Source organism: Chrysochloris asiatica, unplaced genomic scaffold (genome assembly GCF_000296735.1).
Source record: "Chrysochloris asiatica unplaced genomic scaffold, ChrAsi1.0 scaffold00007, whole genome shotgun sequence".
NCBI classification, from domain to species: domain Eukaryota; kingdom Metazoa; phylum Chordata; class Mammalia; order Afrosoricida; family Chrysochloridae; genus Chrysochloris; species Chrysochloris asiatica.
This window is the reverse complement of record NW_006408525.1, coordinates 24,095,286-24,116,238: the sequence shown is the minus strand read 5'-3', so window position 1 is coordinate 24,116,238 and position 20,953 is coordinate 24,095,286. Positions and strand designations below refer to the sequence as shown.

General features: G+C 42.1%; 2 protein-coding genes and 2 non-coding genes across 4 annotated transcripts; all 4 read left to right on the top strand.

Annotated features, from left to right (window-relative positions):
- Positions 1–1,885: 1,885 nt before the first annotated feature.
- On the top strand, positions 1,886–1,957 carry TRNAC-GCA. Its single transcript has one exon. It is a non-coding gene; the product is annotated as a tRNA-Cys (tRNA).
- A 5,510-nt stretch (positions 1,958–7,467) lies between these two features.
- Positions 7,468–11,302, top strand: RPL23 (ribosomal protein L23). Its single transcript, XM_006832537.1, has 5 exons — positions 7,468–7,537; positions 8,059–8,142; positions 8,426–8,554; positions 10,968–11,081; positions 11,181–11,302. Exons 1-5 carry the CDS (start codon positions 7,525–7,527, stop codon positions 11,261–11,263), a joined length of 423 nt encoding a protein of 140 aa, XP_006832600.1. The 5' UTR covers positions 7,468–7,524; the 3' UTR covers positions 11,264–11,302.
- A 1,548-nt stretch (positions 11,303–12,850) lies between these two features.
- Positions 12,851–16,385, top strand: LOC102840133 (chromosome unknown open reading frame, human C17orf98). Its single transcript, XM_006832536.1, has 3 exons — positions 12,851–13,057; positions 15,326–15,425; positions 16,228–16,385. The coding sequence occupies exons 1-3, from the start codon at positions 12,851–12,853 to the stop codon at positions 16,383–16,385; spliced, it is 465 nt and encodes a 154-aa protein (XP_006832599.1).
- Positions 16,386–17,220: 835 nt separating this feature from the next.
- Positions 17,221–17,292, top strand: TRNAC-GCA. Its single transcript has one exon. It is a non-coding gene; the product is annotated as a tRNA-Cys (tRNA).
- The last annotated feature ends 3,661 nt before the right edge of the window (positions 17,293–20,953 follow it).

Genomic DNA, 20,953 nt, shown 5'->3' with positions numbered 1-20,953 from the left:
CCTTGATAACATGTTCAAAGTACAATGAGACAAAGTCTCACCATCCTCACTTTTAAGGAGCATTCTGACTGTATTTCTTCTAACTCAGATTTGTTCATTTCTGACAGGTCAAGGTATATCCATTATTCACCAACACCATAATTCAAAGGCATCAATTCTTCTCAAGTTTGTCTTGTTCATTGTCCAGCTTTCACGTGCATATAAGGTGATTAAAAATACCATGACTTGGGGTCAGGCACACCTCAGTCCTCAAAGGGACATCTTTGCTTTTAATACTTTAAAGCTATCTTTTGCAACAGAGCTGCTCAATGTCATATAATTTACTTTCTTGACTGCTGCTTCCCTACACATTGATTGCAGTTCCAAGTAAAATAAAATCTTGACAATTTCAATAGTTTCTCCATTTATCACGATGGTCCAGTTGGGAGGATTTTTTTTTTTTAATTGAGGTATAATCCGTACTAAAGACTGTAGACTTTGACCTTTATCAGTGTTTCAAGTTCTCTTCATTTTCAGAAAGCAAGGTTGTAACATCTGCATATTGCAGATTGTCAATGAGTCTTTTTTCAATCCTGCTACCACATTCTTCTTCATATAGTCCAGCTTCTCTGAATATTTGCTCAGCATGCAGAATTAATAAATATGGTAAAAGGAAACAGCCCTGGTGCAAACCTTTCCTAATTTTAAGGCACACAGTATTCCCTTATTTTGTTCAAATGACTGCATCTTGATCTCTGTACAGGTTCCACATGATCACAATTAAGTATTCTAGAATTCCCAACCTTTGCAATGTTATCCATAAATTGTTCTGATCCACATGATCAAAAGCCTTTGCATAGTCAATAAAACGCAGGTAAACATCTTTCTGGTAATCTCAGCTTTCAGCCAAGCTCCGTCTGACAGGGGAAAATGTGAAATAGTCATTCTGGGAGAGTGAGAAAGTGATCATATTCTGCAAGTGGTATATGAATGTTACACAGGCACCTGTCTGAGACTGGTGGAGCGATACGAACTGGTGATCTTTTCTCCAACAACATTCAGCTATTTGGGGGCAGGCATAGTGTAATCCAACAGTTGAGTTTAATTAGTATTGAGGGTTTCTGGCAAATTCAATCCAGGGCTTACATACAGTAAGCCAGGCAGAGTACTAGCACTGGAGACTACCAGAAGGAATGCAACATGGCCCCCTGTCCTCAAGGAGCTTCAACTCTAGTCTGAGAAATAAAATACATACTCAAAAGGGGGAAAATAACATGTTGAGAAAGCAAATGTACAGAGTAATAGAATTGTGGATACAGTTAGTTGATGATAAGGGAAATCAAGCCACAGACTTTCTTAAACAGATGGGCAGGTTATCACCGATAAAAGAAGAATTTTCCAGTCTAGGGAAAATCTGTTGATGTTGGGAAGATCTGGTGGGATTGAAGAAGCAGGAGAGAATGGTGGCAAGTATGGGATGGGAGCAGAGAAGGTCTTAGGAATAAGGGAAACACAAATCTCTGGACTGGGAACTCAAGTAACTCGAATTGCAGACAAGGAAGATAGAAATCAGACATGAAGAATTTCCAGGTGCCATAGGTTTAATAAACAGAAGAAAAATAAAAGACTAACTATGGAGGAGAGAAATCCTACTACAGACCTGTAAGTCTGAGTCACAACCAACTTTTCCCTCCTCCACCACCAGTTGGTGACATAGTTGTGGCAGTCTCTGCAATTTTCTTTTGGTTCTTCAGCATCATCCACTCTTTTTCACTGACCCTGGGAAACCTGAAGCAGTTCATTATAGAGCCCAAATAAGGATCCATTACCAGAGACCTATGGGGTCAGTGGTGATGGTGGTGTTTAGACAGTACAATTAAGTTGTAATCTCTCCCTTACCAGTAGAGGGGGTATAGCTCAGGGGTAGAGCATTTGACTGCAGATCAAGAGGTCCCTGGTTCAAATCCGGGTGCCCCCTAGGTCTTGCCTTTTAAACACAAGATAATAACCATTCTTAAAGGGGGTCTCTTGTGAACCCACCTGCCCAAGAAAGTTTCCTTAGAACATTACAGTCTTGGAAAATCAAAACAAAATCCTCTGTTGTTCAGTGCGGTGGAGTCAGCTCCAAGACTGTAAATCTTTGTGGAACTGCAGATCTTGTGGTTTTCAGTACAGGACACTAAGGTCTGTTTGAATCAAAAGGTTGGTTCAAATCCACCAGCTGCTCCTTGGAAACCCTAAACAAGGTTACTATGATGGAGCTGACTCCTCAAAGGCACTTAGCAAAAACAACAATGCTTACCTTCCATACTACCATTCTGTTTTTGTAGGGTGGCAATAACCCAAAATTCGATTGGATGCCAATTTCGTTGAGTTTCGTTTAGGTTATTGTTGTTACTAAGTGCCATAGAGTTGATACCAACTCATGGGTTTTCTAGGAGCAGTTGGGGGGTTTGAGTGCTTGTCCTAAACTCCACACTAGGACATCCTCAAAAGAACAACATGAAAGACAAAATGGAAAATATTAAATTTGTACAGTTTAAGCTAGGGCCAACTAGAAATTCTGAAAGCAGAAGAAAACTAGTACTGTTTACCCCACTGACAATTTCATAACCAAAAAAGAATCCCAAATTGTTGTTGTTGTTAAGTGCCTTCTATCCTATAGAGCCACTTTGCTTCCACACAGTCCTTGTAAAATCATAATAAACTGAAATTGGACCCATTTTAAATTTTGAATTTGGTAAATGTCAACAGATGTAACTCATATAAACCAAAACTCAATAATGTAAGAGTGTTAAGGTTATTAAGGTTAAAATTTATATATTTGAGAACTGCTGCTCTAAGTAAAGTGGTGGCTCTAGGGAGAAACTGCTGGATTATTAAATGGCGTCGGGAAGAGGCAGTATTTGAGAAATATGTAGAAGAACTCATAGTCGATAAAGCAAGAAAGAGCATGAACAAATAAATACGAGGAGATGTGTAATCCTAAGCAATTTAGGGTTGCTGGAGTCTGAAGCGTAAGAAGCACAGTTCAAAGTGATGACGCTGGGGAAGTCCTAGGTCATTTCCTGAAGAGACGCCAATGCTGTGTTGTGCAAAGAGCTTGGACTTTTTAAATATATATAAGCACAGGGTTTTAAGACAGGAAAACTATGGCCAGACCTTTCAAAGGCTGTTGGAATAGTTCATGTGAGAGTTCTGAACCATAAGGAAGTGGGGCAGGGAGAAGAAGAAGATCAATTATGTGTCAGCTTTCTGGATTGAGACAGTGAAGGTAGCACAAACCAAGAAAACTAATACAGGCAAAAGATCAAATTCTGGGGGAAATCATTATTTCTGTTTGGGCATGCTGCATCTGAAGTATCTTTGAGGTGGCTATGTCCCAGTTACAATTGGAAATAGGTGTCTATAACAGGAATAACTCGTTGGAGATAAAAATGACCATTTTAAACAAATTCACTATCCATCTATTTTCCTGGTATGGTGCCTGTAGGATAAGCACTGGACTATTAATTACAAGGTCAGCAATTTAAACCTACCAGCCATTCCTTGTAAACCCTATACAGGGTCTCTATGGATATATATATATATTTCTGTTGCTGTTGTTAAGTGCTGTCAAGTCAGTTCCGATCCATAGCAACTCTGTATAGGGTTTTCGAGGAGAGGCTGGTGGGTTTGAACTGCCAACCTTGGGGTTCAAACTGGCCTTAGGGTCCAATGTACTATCCAACAGCACTTAATGACAACAACATTGTTGTTGTCTCTATGGATATATATATATTTCTGTTGTTGTTAAGTGCTGTCAAGTCAGTTCCGATCCATAGCAACTCTGTATAGGGTTTTTGAGGAGAGGCTGGTGGGTTTGAACTGCCAACCTTGGGGTTCAAACTGGCCTTAGGGTCCAGTGTACTATCATGCGGCGTCACACCAGAACTCCCTCTCCATCATATTTTTTTTTCACTTTTATTTATACGTTGTTGTTGTTAGGTGCCATCATGGTAGTGGTGGTGTGCCGTGGAGTTGGTTCTGACTCATAGCGACCCCGCATAGGGTTTCCAAGACTGTAAATCTTTAGGGAGCAGAAAGCCTCATCTTTTTCCCACGGAACTGCCAGTAGTTTCAAACAGCTGTGAGATTAACAGCCTGACTCATAACCAGTAACTACCAGAGCTCCTTACCGACTCATAACGACCCTATGTACAACTGACACACTGCTGCCCAGTCCTGTGCCAACCTCACAATCATTGCTACGCTTGGCTTGAGCCCATTGCTGCTGCCACTGTGCCACTCCATCTCATTGGGAGTCTTTCTCTTTTCCTCCAACCCTCCACTACACCAAACATGATGTCCTCTAGTGACTCTCCTGATAATATGTCTGAAGTATGAGAGACAAAGTCTGGCCATCCTGGCTTCCAAGGAGCATTCTGGCTGTACTTCTTCTGACACCAATGGATTGTTCTTTTGGCAGTCCATAGTACTTTTAATATTCTCCTCCAACACCACAACTCAAATACATCAATTCTTCTACAGTCTTCTTTATTCACTGTCCTGCTTTCGCATGAATTTCAAAATGAGGTTATTGAAAATACTATAACTTGGGTCAGGCACACCTTAGCCCTCAAACTGACATCTTTGCTGTTGAACACTTTAAAGAGGATATATATACACATATGTATTATATATACATATGTATTATGTATATACATATATAATATATATACATATATAATACATATGTATATGTATAATACATATGTATTATATATGTATATATATAATATATATTTCAAATACACACATACATCATATATACATATATATATATATATTATATATATATATATATATATATATGTATGTATATCCAGGCATGTGTGAAGCCCATAGATAAGAACATGAAAAGTATCTGTAACTGAAAAAACACTTCTGCAAAGCAGGACCTAGAAGGCCATGTTATGGATTTTTTTAAAAGCTTTATTTAAAAGTTAATATAACATAACCATTTTTTTAAAAGTTTTTATTGTAAACAGAGTGAAAGTTTACAGGGCAGATCATCAGCTTTACATTCAACAAATCATATACTTTGTTTCATTACAATAATTATAATCCCCTCATGTACCATCAGTTAACAGTATTTCTCTCTATTCATTTTAGCTCTCATGCATATATAATAATTTACACCACCAAAGGGCACATTCTGTAAGTCTGCCTCCTGGCCACCAGCTCATAGTCCTCTCTTTCCATGAATCTAGAGTCCTTAGCTGCTCCCTCTCTCCATGTCCTCCATCTCTGGAGTTGCTGCTTCTCTGGATAGGGTCCCACTTTCTGCTTGTGGTCTTCTCCCTTGATGGTCCTAGGGTCCTCTATTTCTAGATTGTAAGATTAGCTACTCCCCCGTTTTTGTTACAAAACTTCTACCTTTACAATTGTGACAGTCTCACTTGTCATCATAACAATTACTCACTATTGAATCATAAGAATCTTATCCCCATCTCTTTTTACCAGACCCATTTAGACAAGATGAAAACTATTCAGTGGGGACTCCATCTTCCCTCACACACTCTTAAACTCCCTCTTGAAACCTCATTAGCCAGTCACTTCATGCCTTTATCGCCCCCTCATTCTAGGTAGCCAATGTCTAAATTGCCCATCCCTACCTACCCTTGTACAGAGGGGCTATCACTGAAATTTGATGTGAAGACTCCTTCCCTCTCTGTTGGTATTTTGAGCTACTACCTCCATGAGTGTAGATCAAGTTCATCAAATTGTAGCAATTTACCCTTGTTTTCTTTATCAAACATTGTTTTGTTCTTTTTTTTTTTTTTAATCTTCTTCTATTCAAGTTTTGATTACCAAGCCATTGACACTGGGTCAAATGGGTACTGTCTGCTAACGTAACCATTTTGAAGTGCACAATTCAGTAGCATTTAACACATCCACAGACTTGAGCAAAAACCACCTCTATTAGTTCCACAACATTTCCATCACTTCAAAACAAAATCCTAGGCTCAAACAGTTGCTCCTTATACTCCCCTTCCTCCAGTCCCCAGCAACCACCAATCTGCTTTCTGTCTCTCTGAATTTACCTAGTCTGGATATCTCTTCAAATTGGAATGATACAATATGTAATCTCTTATGTCTGGTTTCTTTTACCTAACCTAGTTTCAAGGTTCATCCACAATGTAACATGTATCAGTATTTTGTTCCTTTTCAGGCTATATAATACCCCATTACATTCATAAATCACAATTTGTTTACCAATTCATCCACTGATATACATTTGGGCTGTTTCCACCATTGCCTATTATGAATAGTGCTGTGGCATCAGGATTGGAGGAAGATTCATTAACAATCTGTGATATGCAGGTGGTACAGCCTTGCTTGCTGAAAGTGAAGAGGACTTAAAATATTTATTGAAGTAAAACTAGAGCCTTCAGAATGGGATGCACCTCAATGCAAAGAAGACAAAAATCTTCACCTAGATTTAGTGATGCTAGACCAAAGAAATCAGGCAATGTATTACATTAGGCAAATCTGCTGCACAAGACCACTTTAAAGTGTTCAAGAGCAAAGATACCAGTTTGAAGACTAAGGAGCACCTGACCCAAGCCATGGTATTTTCAATAGCCTCAATGAATAAAGAAAGGAGCTCTGGTAGCGTAGTGGTTACGAATTGGGCTGCGAACATTAAGGTCAGCGGTTCGAAACTACCAGCCGCTCCGCGGGAGAAAGATGAGGCTTCCTAGATTTACAGCCTCGGAAACCCTGTACTCTGTACAGACTGCCTATGAGTCTGAACAGACTCCATGGCACATGACCAACCAAATCAAGCATACAATAGTTAGTGCTCCTTAAATTTCAGACAGTCAATCTTTACAAGAGCAGACAACCACTGACTGCCTCATTTTTCTTCATCAGAGCAGCTAGTGAGTGTGAGATGAGATCGCCTGGTGTGGCGCTGTAGAATAAGCACTGGACTGCTAACCGTGAAGTTGATAGTTCAAACCCACCAGCAGGTCCTTGGAAACCCTATATAGGATCCCTGAATCACTTAGCAAAAATAACATGGTAATAGTTGCATGAAAAAATTATTCATGGCCACTGTGTGAAGACTAGGTATTTTAACACATTCTAATTAAACTGTATGGAGTTCTTTCCCTTATGTCCTATTCTGGAGGCCGCTACAGACACTCTGAATCTTTAGTGTCTGAAGAAATGCCTGCCATGTATTAAGTCCACACACACGCACACGAAAAGGATGTTTTTAACAAAGCAATGTTTCGGTGTCCTCAACTACTTTCGATCACTTAGAGTGGGAGGGTTTCTACCGTTTCTACGGTTCGCAAAACCTCCGATACCGACTTTCCAGGTAGTCCCTTTGGTCCAGGCCCAGGACTTCTTACGTAATCAGCCAGCGCCCTGGGGGAAGAGGCGGGCTTAACAAGCGCTGGGTCACATGACAGGAAAGTGGGAGGGTTTTTTTTTAAGTTTATATCCCAATGTCCTTTGTTCCTACTTCCTTTTCGTCTTTTTCCGGCCTTCAAGATGTCGAAGCGAGGTGAGGTTTGGGCTTTGAAGAATCTTCCGCCATCTGGCGCATGATGACTGCTGGCTACGGCGGGAACGACTATACTGGGCAGCTTGGGCACTCCACTTTCCTTGGGGCCGGAGACAGAAGCGAGGCTCCCCGAGAGCTCTGGGGAGGGATCCCGAAAGTGGCCCGGGGGAGGCGATTGCGTTTTGGAGCGCTGACCTAGCAGGATGCTCACTTGACTTTAAACCGAACCCAGTGGGATCGCTACGCTGATAACGTTGAAGTAATGGGCGTTCGACGGTCTTAACTCTCAAATCAGGCAGACCTGTGAAATCTCAATTGTTAGTGGTGGGACTGTGTAGTTTAAAAGTCGAAGCAAAGAATTTATTCTTTCAAGCTGCCTAGTTTTGAAAGTGTTAGTGAGAAATGTGCTGTGAGAATCTGGTGATCTATGGAGGGAGAGCTACATACAAAGAGCTAACTTGTAATAAGCTTGCGGGAATTTATAGCAGCGTTTGACAATGACCTCTTTCTCTTGATCACAGGACGTGGTGGGTCCTCCGGTGCAAAATTCCGGATTTCCCTGGGTCTTCCAGTAGGAGCCGTGATAAACTGTGCTGACAACACAGGTGAGGCCTTGGGGGTCGTTGTTGCACTCCCCCTTTTTAAAGCACTCATTGGGCCTTTTGCTAGTGACCCACTGAGCCGTCAAGAAAGGGCAAAATAAAAACACCGCTTTTGGGTGAAGTGGCAGCATCTTGTGTTGTTTTGCTTCAATCGGTGGTGTGACAAGGTCTTCCACCTAGGGGACCAACTGGAGTGAGTGGGTAGAAAGGCGCTGGACTGAATGTTACATAGATGGAATTGTCTGCAGACCCTAGAAGAGTAGGATTTTCGTTTATAATTTTATAGGAGCCAAAAATCTGTATATCATCTCTGTGAAGGGGATCAAGGGACGACTGAACAGACTTCCCGCTGCTGGTGTGGGTGACATGGTGATGGCCACCGTCAAGAAAGGGAAACCAGAGCTCAGGAAAAAGGGTAAGTAGAGACTGATTCCTCATGGTCATCTCCTGGTGAACAGCTGAAAGACATCTCCTTTACTGGGAAATGAAACTATAGTTCTCACCTATAAAATCTATAGCTCACTTTTTGATATCTCCCCATCAACACATATCCAGGTGGTAATTACTATGGTTTCTTATTATTATATCTTTCCCTTAAAAGTTCTACATAAAGTTCCATGCGAACACATCTTTAGTTTATTGCCCATTCATTGACAACACCTTGTGTTTAGCAGTCCAGTGCTTGCCCCTACAGCACCACACCAGGACTCTACCTAGCATATAGTAGATAAGAACTGTGGTATTTTCTCAAGTAGTGAGAATCACCTAATGAAGTACTACTGAGTATATAGAACATCCGGCCTGTTGTCTGGTGGTGGTTATGTACCATGGGGTAGATTTCGACTATAGTGGCCCTGTATGGGGTCTCAGAAGTTGTAAATCTTCATGGGAGCAGAAAGCCTCATCTTTCTCACACAGAATGGTGACTGGTAGATGCGAACTGCTGACCTTTTGGTTAGCAGCTCAACTCATAATCCACTGTGCTACCAGAGCCTGTTTTCTAGCACTTTGTAAATGACCGTGTAACATACTATTCTTTGTTATGCTTTGAGAAGCTTTTTTGGAAAGAGGGTGTAGAAACACTGGCTTTAGGTTTTTATAGGGCTCCTAGTTTAGCACTGTAGGATCAGCACTGGGCTGACAAGGTTAGTAGTTTAAACCCACTTGATGGCACGTAATAACATACTTACATAGCAGCTACTGAACTTTTGTTTCTCTGCTGGAGTATCATGTTCTAGAGAAGGCCTACCATCCTTGACATACAGGATAAATGTGATACTGTTAATCTTGTGTCCTTACATCCCCCTCTAGATTTTTAGCTTTTTGATCAGAAATCTTTATTCTCTTGAAGACTTGATAGGCATTGGAAGTGTCGTGCGTTGGTTGAGATGACGGTGCAAGTGGACGGCATTCCTTTTAGAACACTTGCTAGGTCCAATCAGTGACCTGGAGAGCTGTCAGGGAAGGGGAAAGCAAAGGACCATCACATTGAGTAAGATAGCAGCAGGTTGATCTCAGTGATGGGACACAGGAGAGGACACTTATCCTATTAATCTACTGTGAATGGATTGCCAAAATGGTATATGCCTACAAGAGGATATTTAGCCATAAGGAGTGAATGATATATTTGTTGTGATAGTATACGTTACAGGTGTTTTCGTGTGTTTGAAAGTGTTTCATTTGTGTGTGTGTACATTGTATACTCAAACATCTGACATTAGACTATTTCAACTTAATGTACAAATTCGACTAAAAATACAGATTTGGGAATGAAACTATTTTGTATTCTGGGAACTGCCTGTGTGTCCATTTCCTGTTTTACCAGAGGAAAATTTGAAATTCAAAAGATAAATAATACAGTTGCTAAACTAATATTAATTAGACTTTGAACCCAGGCATGTCTGAATCAATAAAGTAGTTCCTTCAGCTTTAATTTACTGTCTTCTTTAAAGAATACAATAATCTACTGCTTGTTATGCATTTGAAAACCTAGAAAAATAGTTTATTTACATGGCTCATTGAAAACCCTTTTCTCTGTATTTTGTAACTTATTTTTACCAAAATACATTTAACCTATCCTGAAGTAATTTTAAGCATATTCTTATAGTCTTTGCAAATATTTTGATAGCGTAATGCATTTGTTTTTAAATTTCTTATTTAATTACACAAGAAATACTTGGATTTCCGTTGCTCAGATCTTTAAGAGATGATCATTAATCCTATAAATGGTCCCTATGGGTTGGAACTAACTTGACAGCACTTAACAACATAGATAAGTATATACCCTAAGAGTATGTTGTTAAGTGCCACCGGAGCTGCTGGTGAGTTTGAACTGCCAACCTTGCAGTTCAAACTGACCTTGCAGCCCAGTGCATTAACCTACAGCGCCACACCAGAGCTTTCCTATACTGTCTATACTGAGATGGAATGTTGCCTAAACTAAAAACCAAACCCTCTGCCCTCAAATAGCTTTGGGCTCATAACTACCCTGTAGGCAGCATAAAACTTCCTATAGTGTTCGTGAGACTAAGTCTTTACAGAAGCAGGTTACCATACAGATTTGTATCCTTGGAAACCCTATACAGGGTTGTGATGCAAGAAGAGCTAATGTGTGTACATTCTGTCCAAACAGGGAAAGGAATTTGGGGGGATCCCTGGTATGTCGCTGTAGAATAAGTACTGGACTGGTAACTTTGTAGTTACAGTTCAAATACATGAACTGCTCTCAGAAGCCCTGTCTATACAGGATCGCTATAAGATGAAACTGCTTCTGTGGTGTCATTGAGACTTGACCAATTAATGACTGCTCTCCTTTCCTCCCCCACTAGTACATCCCGCAGTGGTAATACGACAGCGGAAGTCATACCGAAGAAAGGATGGTGTGTTCCTTTATTTTGAAGACAATGCTGGGGTCATAGTAAACAATAAAGGTGAAATGAAAGGTAAAACTGCTCATCATTCCCTAGTTTTCTGAGATGGGATGGTTTAACTCTGGTCTACAAGTGAGGGACTGAGCCTTTACACCTTTTTCTTTTATGCAGGTTCTGCCATCACTGGACCAGTTGCCAAGGAGTGTGCGGACTTGTGGCCCAGGATTGCATCCAATGCCGGCAGCATTGCATGATTCTCCAGTATATTTGTAAAAATAAATAAAACTACACCCCACTTGAAAAATTGTTTGCCTTGTTCATTTCTGAAACCTGTCAGTTCTTGCAGCCACCTAACCCTTGCCCCAGGGTGTTCCTGGTGTGGTGCTGTAGGATCAGCAAACCAGTGTCAGCAGTTCAAACCCACCAACTGCTCCTTCAAAACCCTGTGTTGTTCTGTGCTGTGGAGTCAGTTCTGACTCATAGTGACCCTGTAACGGGGTTTCCAAGACTGTAAATCTTTCCGGGAGCAGAAAGCCTCATTTTTCTACCATGGAACAGCTGGTAGTTTCGAACTGCTGACCTTGTGGTTCCAGCCTGATTTGTAACCACTATGCTACCAGAGCTCCTTTTAAAGCCCTATACAGGGTACTATTAGTCAGAATGGACTCCATGGAACTTAACAGCAACAAACCTTGCCAAGAATTTACAATGTAGGAGTTCGATCCTGGAAAAGTCATCAAGTGGGTAGGAATCAGGTGTTTATGTTAGTGTAGCACCTGACACATGGTGATTGCCATGTAAATTTACTCAGGGAAAATAATCGACCCTGCTTGCATGTTTTTGCTGTTGGGTAAATGAGCTGTTCTGAGGAAAAAGATGAGGCTTTCTGCTCCGGTAAAAATTTACAGCTGCGGAAATCCTGTACAGGGTCACTATGAGTCAGAACCAACTCCACAGCACACCACCACAATTATGTGTAGTTCACCCTTGAAGACCTAGTGTGAAAATGAAGAGTTGGAACCTACTCCATGGCACATAACAAACTCTGAATATGTAATTCTGCCTGATAAATTGAGATTGTACAACCCATGAGTAGTATATCCAGAACCTGTAGGAGAAGTGGACTCACTGATTTGGATTAACACCATGTGTAAGAACTGCTCCATTCAGTTTTCAGTGCTTAATAGCAATACAAGCTGAAGAAAATTGTGGGATGGGAAGAAATGCAAGTGTACTGATGAAGTCAAGTCTGGATTTTGGTTCTGGCATTGTCGCTAGCTGGATTTAGGGAGTCTGAGCTTCAACTCCCAGCCCTGAGATTAGGAAGTAAATTTTTTCTGAACTGCCCATTCTGAACACAAGCTTTTTGAACCCTAATGGCACAACAGCTAGCTGCTTAGTTTCAAAAGGTTGGCAGTTTGAACCTACCAGAGGGAAGCTCTTATATGTTCATAGCGATTTATGGCCTTGGAGATCCTATTAAAGTATGTAGAGTGAGTCGCAACTCATACTTGTGATTAGCAGCCTAGTGCTTACCCTGTGCGCCACACCAGGACTCCAAGGAGGTCTTTATGAGTGAGTGAGTGAAGTTGGGAAAAGACACCACCTCCCTGCTCGTTATAAAGGAAAACTTTTGGTGCTGGGCTCTACTACATGCAATCTCCCATTCTTACATAGTTGGTCACCCTAATCTCAGGGTTCCCTATTGGTCATTCCAGATCTGGTGAGGACAATACCGTTTGTGTCGCTGGGTTCTTTTAAGAGTGGACCGCGTAATAGTGCTAGTGCGCGCTGGTTCTTCACTCCTACCAGAAAGACCCTCCCAGGTTTCTGTGGTTAGGATGGCGCACGTCTACGAGTGTCCTCTGAGGCTGGAGAAGGGTTTCATTTTGGATGGGGTGGCAGTGAGCACCATGGCCCGTACTTATGAGCGCATGAGGCCCAAGCTCTGGTCAGCGATCCCGCCATACAACGCGCAGCAGGACTGCCACGCCCGCCGATACTTCCAGAGCCACGTGGTTCCGCCAGTTTTGCGGAAAACTGAACAGGTAGAGAGGAGCGTGGACCCTGCAGAGAGTGGCCCTGGTGGCAGGCCAACTTCCAGTAATTTAGTCCCCAAATCTGGGATTATCATTCCAGCGCCCTCACCACCAGGGAGGTTCCCCCATTCTTATCGCTGTTTTTTGTTTTTTTATTATTGAAACTCGGAACTGGAGTCAGGAGGTGAAAGGATTTGAGCTTGAGTTCAGTTAGCTCAGAGAATTCACCACCTACCCCTGAGTGTGAGAACAATCTTTGGGGTTTCTGACCGGGTAGGAAGCCAAACTCAAAACTCATCTTTCCCAAACGAGTCGGTTTCATTGCCCTTTGTAACTTCACTGACCCATCAGCCTGGGGCCCTCCAGCTGCAAATTCTTAAAAATGCGAAAACTGTTGTGACGTCAGTAAACAAGGCAAAGTGACCTGACTTGACCAGCTAGTCCAGCTGCCTTCCACCCTGTGATGTGATAGTTGCAAGAATATTCTAGACCTCCTCTCAATCTGGGGACTTCACGGTGCCTGTTTTTCCCCATGCCTTTTCCCTCTTGGACTTGGACCACTTCTTGGCAGAGTACTTCCACAGGATCAAAGATTCTAAGGCCATTTACAGATGGTTACAACTGTCTGTCTATAGAGGCCTTGATGGACTGCTAACCAAAAGGTTAGTGATTGAAACCCACCCAGCCATAACTCTCATAGAAAGACCTAGAGATTTGCTTCAGGAAAAACTGGTGTTGCTGTTGTTAGTGACCCTGAATAGGTGACTGAGAGTGGATTTGAACCACCTTGAGGTTTATCCTACAGTGCCACACCAGGATTGCTGGTAAAGATTGTTGTTGTTAAAGTGCCTTTGAGTTGGATCGGACTCAGCCATCCTGTATAGGGTTTTCAAGAATCAACTGGTGGGTTTGAACTGCCAACCTTGCCATTAGTAGTCTAGTGCTTATCCTACACCCTCTCCCTATGGGAGAGTTCTACTGTCCTACTATCACATAAGGTCGCTATGAGTTGGAATCAACTCCATGGTACCTAACAACACCAACTGACCAAAGAGATGTATCAATAGTGTGTATGGTGGCCAGGGAAAGATGGGAGCTTCTAAGTGTTGCTCTGTGAACAAGTCTTGGAGTGTTTTGTCGTCTTGACGTTTGTGTGTATGCAGTACATGTATGGGGAGCTCTGGTGGTGTAGTGGGTTATGTTTTAGTCTGCTAACTGCAAAGCCAGCACTTGGAATCCACCAGCCACTCCATGGGACAAAGATGAGATTTTCTACTCCCATAAATATTTACAGCCTTGGAAACTCTACACAAAGTCATAGGAATTAGAACTAACTTGTCAGCACACCGTAGCAGCGGCTGTATGTACCATAGTTGTGTGTATCTGCTGTCTACTCAGGCAACTTTTATAACAAGAAGGGAGCCAAAGAAAAAGGAAGAAAAGGGACGTACTTGAGTTTGTTTTTAAGTTAAAATAACATGGTGTACATGCTTTTGAGAATTTTTATCTCCAATTTTATAAGAATTCTTCAATCTGTACAACCATCATTTGTGGAAAGTAATGTTTTCATTTAAGTCAATATAATATTTACCTTGTTTACAGTGCCAGCCCTTGTACCTGAACTACTTCATTTAAGACTCAAACCCACTGCTATCAAATCAAGTCATCTCATAGTGAGTCACCCTATAATAGGACCCAGTAGAACTGTTCCTTGGAGTCCTGGTGTGGCACTGTAGGATAAGCACTGGACTGCTAATCACAAGGTGGGCAATTTAAACCCACCAGTCGCTTCTAGAAAACGCTATACAGAGTTGCCAAGAGTCGGAACTGACTAAATGGCACTTAACAACACCACTGCTCTATAGGGCCTTCAAGATTGTAAACATTTATGGGTTTGAATTGGTTAGCAGTCTGGTGCTTAACCCACTGTGCCATCAGGACTCCAACCCTCAAGGCCCACAGCAACTCTCATTTTATTAATGAAGAAACCAAGACTTAGAAAATTTGTGAAAATTACAAGTTATCACCCAGTTTGTTAGTGGCAGAGTTGGAACTGGTATGCAGAATGTCTGGCAGTTGAGACTGAACCTTAACTGCCAAGCTAGGTGGCCGCTACATGAGTAGGACAAAGGTTTCCGTGCTTATTTAATCTGTCTAGCTCCATTTCCCCAGTCTGGGACCTCTTTCTCCTCCCTGTCCTGACAACCCCAGAGAGAAGTCTGCAATGTGTACCTCCCCCGGTAGCAAAGCTGACCTCTCCTGTGTTTTTTTTCTCAGGATCATGGCGGCACAGGAAGGGATGGTTGGATAGTGGATTACTTCCACATCTTTGGGCCAGGACAGAGATACCTCAACCGGAGAAACTGGGCAGGGGCAGGCAAGTGCCCCCTCACTTTCAAGCCTCACCATGGTCCCACCTCAAAGAACAGTGTGCATTCCAGGTCCAGAGAGAACTTCTGGACCATAGAGACACCTGGTTAGGGGACTTGTATCCTCTAACTTCTCATTCATGATGATGCTACAGTGCTCCCTAATATTTAGCTGTTGAACACCCCAGTCTATGTCAGGTGCTTTATATCCTCATACTTGCCCCATGTTACAGTTTAGGAAACAGATGTTTAGGGAGTTGGTTTTGCTAAGAAGGCTGAGCTGGGATCCCATTTCTGCTTCTAATTTCCAGTGCCTGTGCTCCGTTCATTGCTTCAGGAGCAGCCTGAGTTCTCCTTTTCCAAGGAGAGAAAGGGAGTTGAGAGATGTTCTGACAGAATGAGCCCTTCTCCCACCCCATCTCCACCCTCTTTCTGCCTGTCCCTAGTCACAAGCTTTTTGCACCTTTTGGCTAAAACTGATCTCATCCATTTTTTCAAGATGGGCCAGAGGCAAGGGTGTGGTTTTCCTTGTTCTCCTGGGAGTGGGGTGAATTCAGAACTTCCTGGCCCCTTCTGTCCCAGCATAAACCATTCATCTCCTTCTGGTACTGGCTTTGGTTTCTAGGAAATCTTCTGTCTCGACCTTACCAGCTCTCAGCTTTGCAGTCTTTCAGCATCTGAGAGTTGAGGGTTCAGTCATGGGCACTGGGGTCACAGTGACTATAATTGGTTTTGGCATCCCACACTGGCCCTTTAGGAAAGCAAGAAGGGGGCTAAATGCAGACTCAGGCCTCTGCCTCTGCCCCCAAGGGCATTCCTTCCAGCAGATAACCGGGCATGACCACTACAATGCAGATCTGAAATTGTTCAAGGGGTTCAATGGTCAGTTTGGCTACCGCCGGAACACGCCAGCTCTCCGCCAGCGCACATCCGTCTTTGGAGAAGTCACCCAATTTCCTCTCTTCTAATAGTCTCTTCTCTTCACAACCCTCAACTTGAATTTCTAAGACAGATGTTTAGATGAATGCTCATTGTTACTTTATATATTAAAAAAATACATTATTTGTGCCTCCAAGTGTGCATGTTTTACCCCTGAAGTTGAAGAGGGGGACTAAGCTAGTTTCTCAGTCCTCAGCTACTCTATTCCATGGAGATGGGATGGGGTGAGAGAAGAAAGGGCTTCCCAGGCCTAAGTCCATATACTGCATGTCAGGGACTGCAGGGCTTGATGGGAGAGACCTCCTGTCTCTCCTGCCATTTTCAGAAGAAACAACACTACTTAGCCCTCAGCAAAGAACTGCCCAGGACTCAGCAGGGAAACCAGGTCAGAAACTGGCTACTTGCCATCAAGACTAGAGCAGGCAATACTACTGCAAGGATTGGCATTAGCTGCCCTAAGAAAAATTTCCTAATTTTCCTGATAGGGTCATCCCATCCAAAATAGTGGTCAGCTTTTTTTTTTTCCACCCTAAATTTATCAGAAAGCAGAAGGTGAACAAGATGACATTTAGGGGCACTTTGTAGCCCAAGGATTCTGATACAGTGGGAATGTGTCTGTGGGCTGCTTGGGACTATGGAATGGAAACTCTGTTATGGTAGTTTGCTTTTTAGTTAGTTTCCAGGCTGTCACTTTTCAAATGCCCCATGCAGTTTATTGATGGCCAGGAGAAAAGCCAAAGTAGATGATGGATACAAAAGAAGGTGGAGCTTTAGAACACAAACTTGCCAGAATTCTACTGTGGGTGGAACCTGATTGTATTGAGTCACCATAAATACACAAGGAAGAGAGTAATAGTTTATCCTGGGGGTATAGCTCAGTGGCAGAGCATTTAACTGCAGATCAAGAGGTCCCTGGTTCAAATCTGGGTGTCCCCTTTCTGGTTTGTGTTTTTTTTCTGGTTTATTCTTTTTCTTGCTAAATAAATTTTTCCAGGTTCAGTGTCATTAGAGAAGACAAGAAATTTTCAACTCATTCTTACCTTGAAATAGTTCTTCCCACATCGTACTGGTTACAAATCCGGCTGCTAACCTCAAGGTTGGCAGTTTGAAACTACCAGCTGTTCTGCGGGAGAAAGATGAGGCTTTCTGCTCCCATAAAGATTTACAGCTTCAGAAACCCTGTGCAGGGTCACTGTAAGTCGGAACCACGGTCCTTAACAACAACAACATTCCAAATGCCTTCTTAGGGACAAGTCCTTTAAATTGCCCTCTTCTCAAGCCTCTCAGGGCTTCAATTAAAACAAAACTCCTTAAGAAAATCTAAGGTTAAAAGAGCATCTCTGTCCTCAGGGCATTTTTAGTCTAGTGGGAGCTGACGTATTCTTAGTCGGCTGTAAGAAAAATCCAGAGAAAGAGCATTTGGTTGTAGACTCAAGAAATAATCTTCTAAAAATATATACCCACTCTTTCTAGATAGAATTTATAGCTTGTTTTCCTAAAAATGTAAGAGATAGTTCCAGAGCTTCAAGCTGGTTCATTCCAGTTAGAGTGTCTGCTGAGAATTTGGTTTTCCACCTCAAACCAAAACCCAAAAATCTTTGGGGGTGGTTATGTACCATGGATTTGGTTCCAACTCATAGTGACCCTATGTAGGGTTTCCTGAGGCTCTAAATCTTTATAGGTGCAGAAAGCCTCATCTTTCTCCTGTAGGGCAAATGGCAGTTCCGAACTGCTGTCCCTGAGGTTAGCAGCCTGATTCATAACCACTATGCTACCAGAGCTCCTTGGTTGGAAGCCCTAGATATTAGTATTTCTGTCAGATCTGAAGAGTATTATTAACCTGTTTCTTTTGTAAAAGGATACATAGTGTCTCAGTGGGTTAAGCATTGGGCTACTAACTGAAAGGTCAGCAGTTCAAACACTCCACAAAGAAAGATGAGACAGTCTGCTTTTGTGTAGATTTACAGCCTGGAAACCCTCTGCCCTGCAAGGTTACTATGAGTCAATCAACTTGATGGCAATGGGGAGTGAGTGAGTGGGTTTGTCCCTGTGATTCAGATACCTTTTTCCTAGTGGTTTATTGTATGGTCAGAATTTGGCAAATGGAACACATACTCTGGCCACTTTAAGCAGAAAATGAAATCTGGGAGTATAATGGGGGTCTCAGAGTTGATGGGGGTGGGGGGTTGGAGAACCTAACTTAGAATGTAGGAACTATGATTTCCTTGGAACAAGGAAATCTAGCTTAAGTCTCATTCCTCAAAGTCTGATTCAGTGAGTTGTTGTTGTTAAGTGCCGTCGAGTCGGTTCCGACCCATAGCGACCCTGTACAGGGTTTCCGAGGGTGTAAATCTTTACGGGAGTAGAAAGCCTCATCTTTCTCCCGCGGAGCGGCTGGTAGTTTCGGACCGCTGACCTTAAGGTTCGCAGTCCGATTCGTAACCACTACGCTGTGAGTTAGGGGTACTAAAACCCATTGCATCAAGTGGGTTCTGACTCACAGTAACCCTATAGGAGAGTGTTTTTAAGGCTGTAAATCTTTACTGGAGTGCTTCATCTTCCTCCTGGCACAGCAGCGGATGGGATTAAGCCACGGGGTCACCAGGCTAATGTTCAACCCACTGTGGCAAAGGGCTTCTTCAGTTAGAGATAAAGTCCAGAAATCTGTAGTGTTAAGAAAGAGGACCCTCAGGAGATTCTATAATAGGTAATCCCCACTTTGAGAAACACTGGTTAAAAAAAAAAGAAATCAATTTGTGTTGTTTTTCCAGTTTTAGTCCTGTCTTAAAAAAAGAAAAAATGTGCTCTGGTAGCGTAGTGGTTACGAATTGGGCTGCTAATCTCAGGGACAGCAGTTCAAAACTACCAGCTGTTCTGCAGGAGAAAAACGAGGCTTTCTGCTCAGATTTACAGCCTCGGAAAGCCTGTACAGGGTCGCTATGAGTCCGAATCAACTCCACAGCACATCACCACCACCACCGCTAAAAACAAATTCTGGTGGCACAACAGTTAAGACCTCACTAACGTTCAGGTTAGTGGGTTGAGCCCATCCAGCATCCCTGCAGATGAGACACTGATGATCAGCTCTAAACCCTATGGGGTGGTTCTCTGTTAAGTAGGATCACCAGTAGTAGAAATCAACAAGGGCTCCTAACAGCTACTAAAAAATAATTCTGTCTTGTCTTCAAATATTTTCCATCACAAAACTATGGCATCACTGCTTTGGAACCATCACTTCCTCCTAATCTTTTGTGTCAATTAGGATGGAGTGCCGGAAGAGAAGTTGCTATGGGTATTAACATTGTAGATAATATTGTTATAGTTTATTAAGCACTTACTTTCTGCCAGGCACTATATGAAAAACTTTTCAAACTTTATTTAATCGAGTTCCCATAACAGTCCCTCATAGAAGGTTTTTTTGTTGTTATGTGCCATCAAGTCAGTTTCAATTCATAGAGACCCTGTATAGGGTCTTCCAGAAGCAGCTGGTAGATTTGAACCCCCGGCTTTGTGCTTACCAGTTCAGTGTTGATCTTACAGCACCACACCAGGACTCCATAAGGTAGTATTATGCTTATATTACAGATGAGAAAAAGCGTTCATGTTATATCACCTAACTTTTGTTGTTTGATGCCGTCAAGTGGGTACTGACTCATAACGACCTTACGCAAGACAGAATGAAACACTGCTTGGTTCTGTGCGAACTTCACAATCATTGCCACATTTGAGCCCATTGGCTGCCACTGTGACAATCCATTTTGCTGAGTGTCTTCCTTTTTTTCTCTGACCCTCCACTTTACCAAACATAATATCCTTTTTTAGGGACTGGTCTTTCCTGACAATATGTCCAAAGTATGAGAGATGAAGTCTGGCCATCCTGGTTTCTAAGGAGCATTCTGGCTGTACTTCTTCCAACACGGATTTGTTTGTTCTTTTGGTGGTCCATGGTGTTTTTAATATTCTCTTCCAGCAGCATAACTCAAATGCATCAATTCTTCTACAAGCATCTTTATTCATTGTCCAAGTTTCACATCATATGATAGAATTATACATGGTAGAATTCGGACTCAAAGTCAATTCAACATCATTGTCTTTGCAAGTACATAGCCCTCCTTATTTTATAATTATTATTAATCCTATATTAGTGATTAACATCATGGTCTACTTTTGCTCCAGCATAAGGGCCTTTAAGGATACATGCATGCCTCCATCCATCATTCATTTAGTAACATTTTATTGAGCAGCTACTATGTGTCAGAAACCGTACTAGGCATAAGGAACAGGAAGATGAACAAAGGTCTCCACTGTTAGGGAACACACAGGTCTATAAACAAGTGAACAGGCAGAGTGTGAGAAAACCTACAATAGAACTTAAGAGACAGGATGAAGAAGAACAAAAATGTTCCCTGAGAAGGGTCCAGAAAAATAAAATCTTGAGAGTGTTAGGGAGAACTCAAGGGAAGTGTTTCAATCAAGAGGAAGTGTTCATCAATACCAAAGGCTAATAAGTGTCAAGATGACAAACTATGAGGGTAGGTAAAAAATAATTATTTCAAAATCAGAGAAACCTTTTTAAATTAAAATATCAAAATGTGAA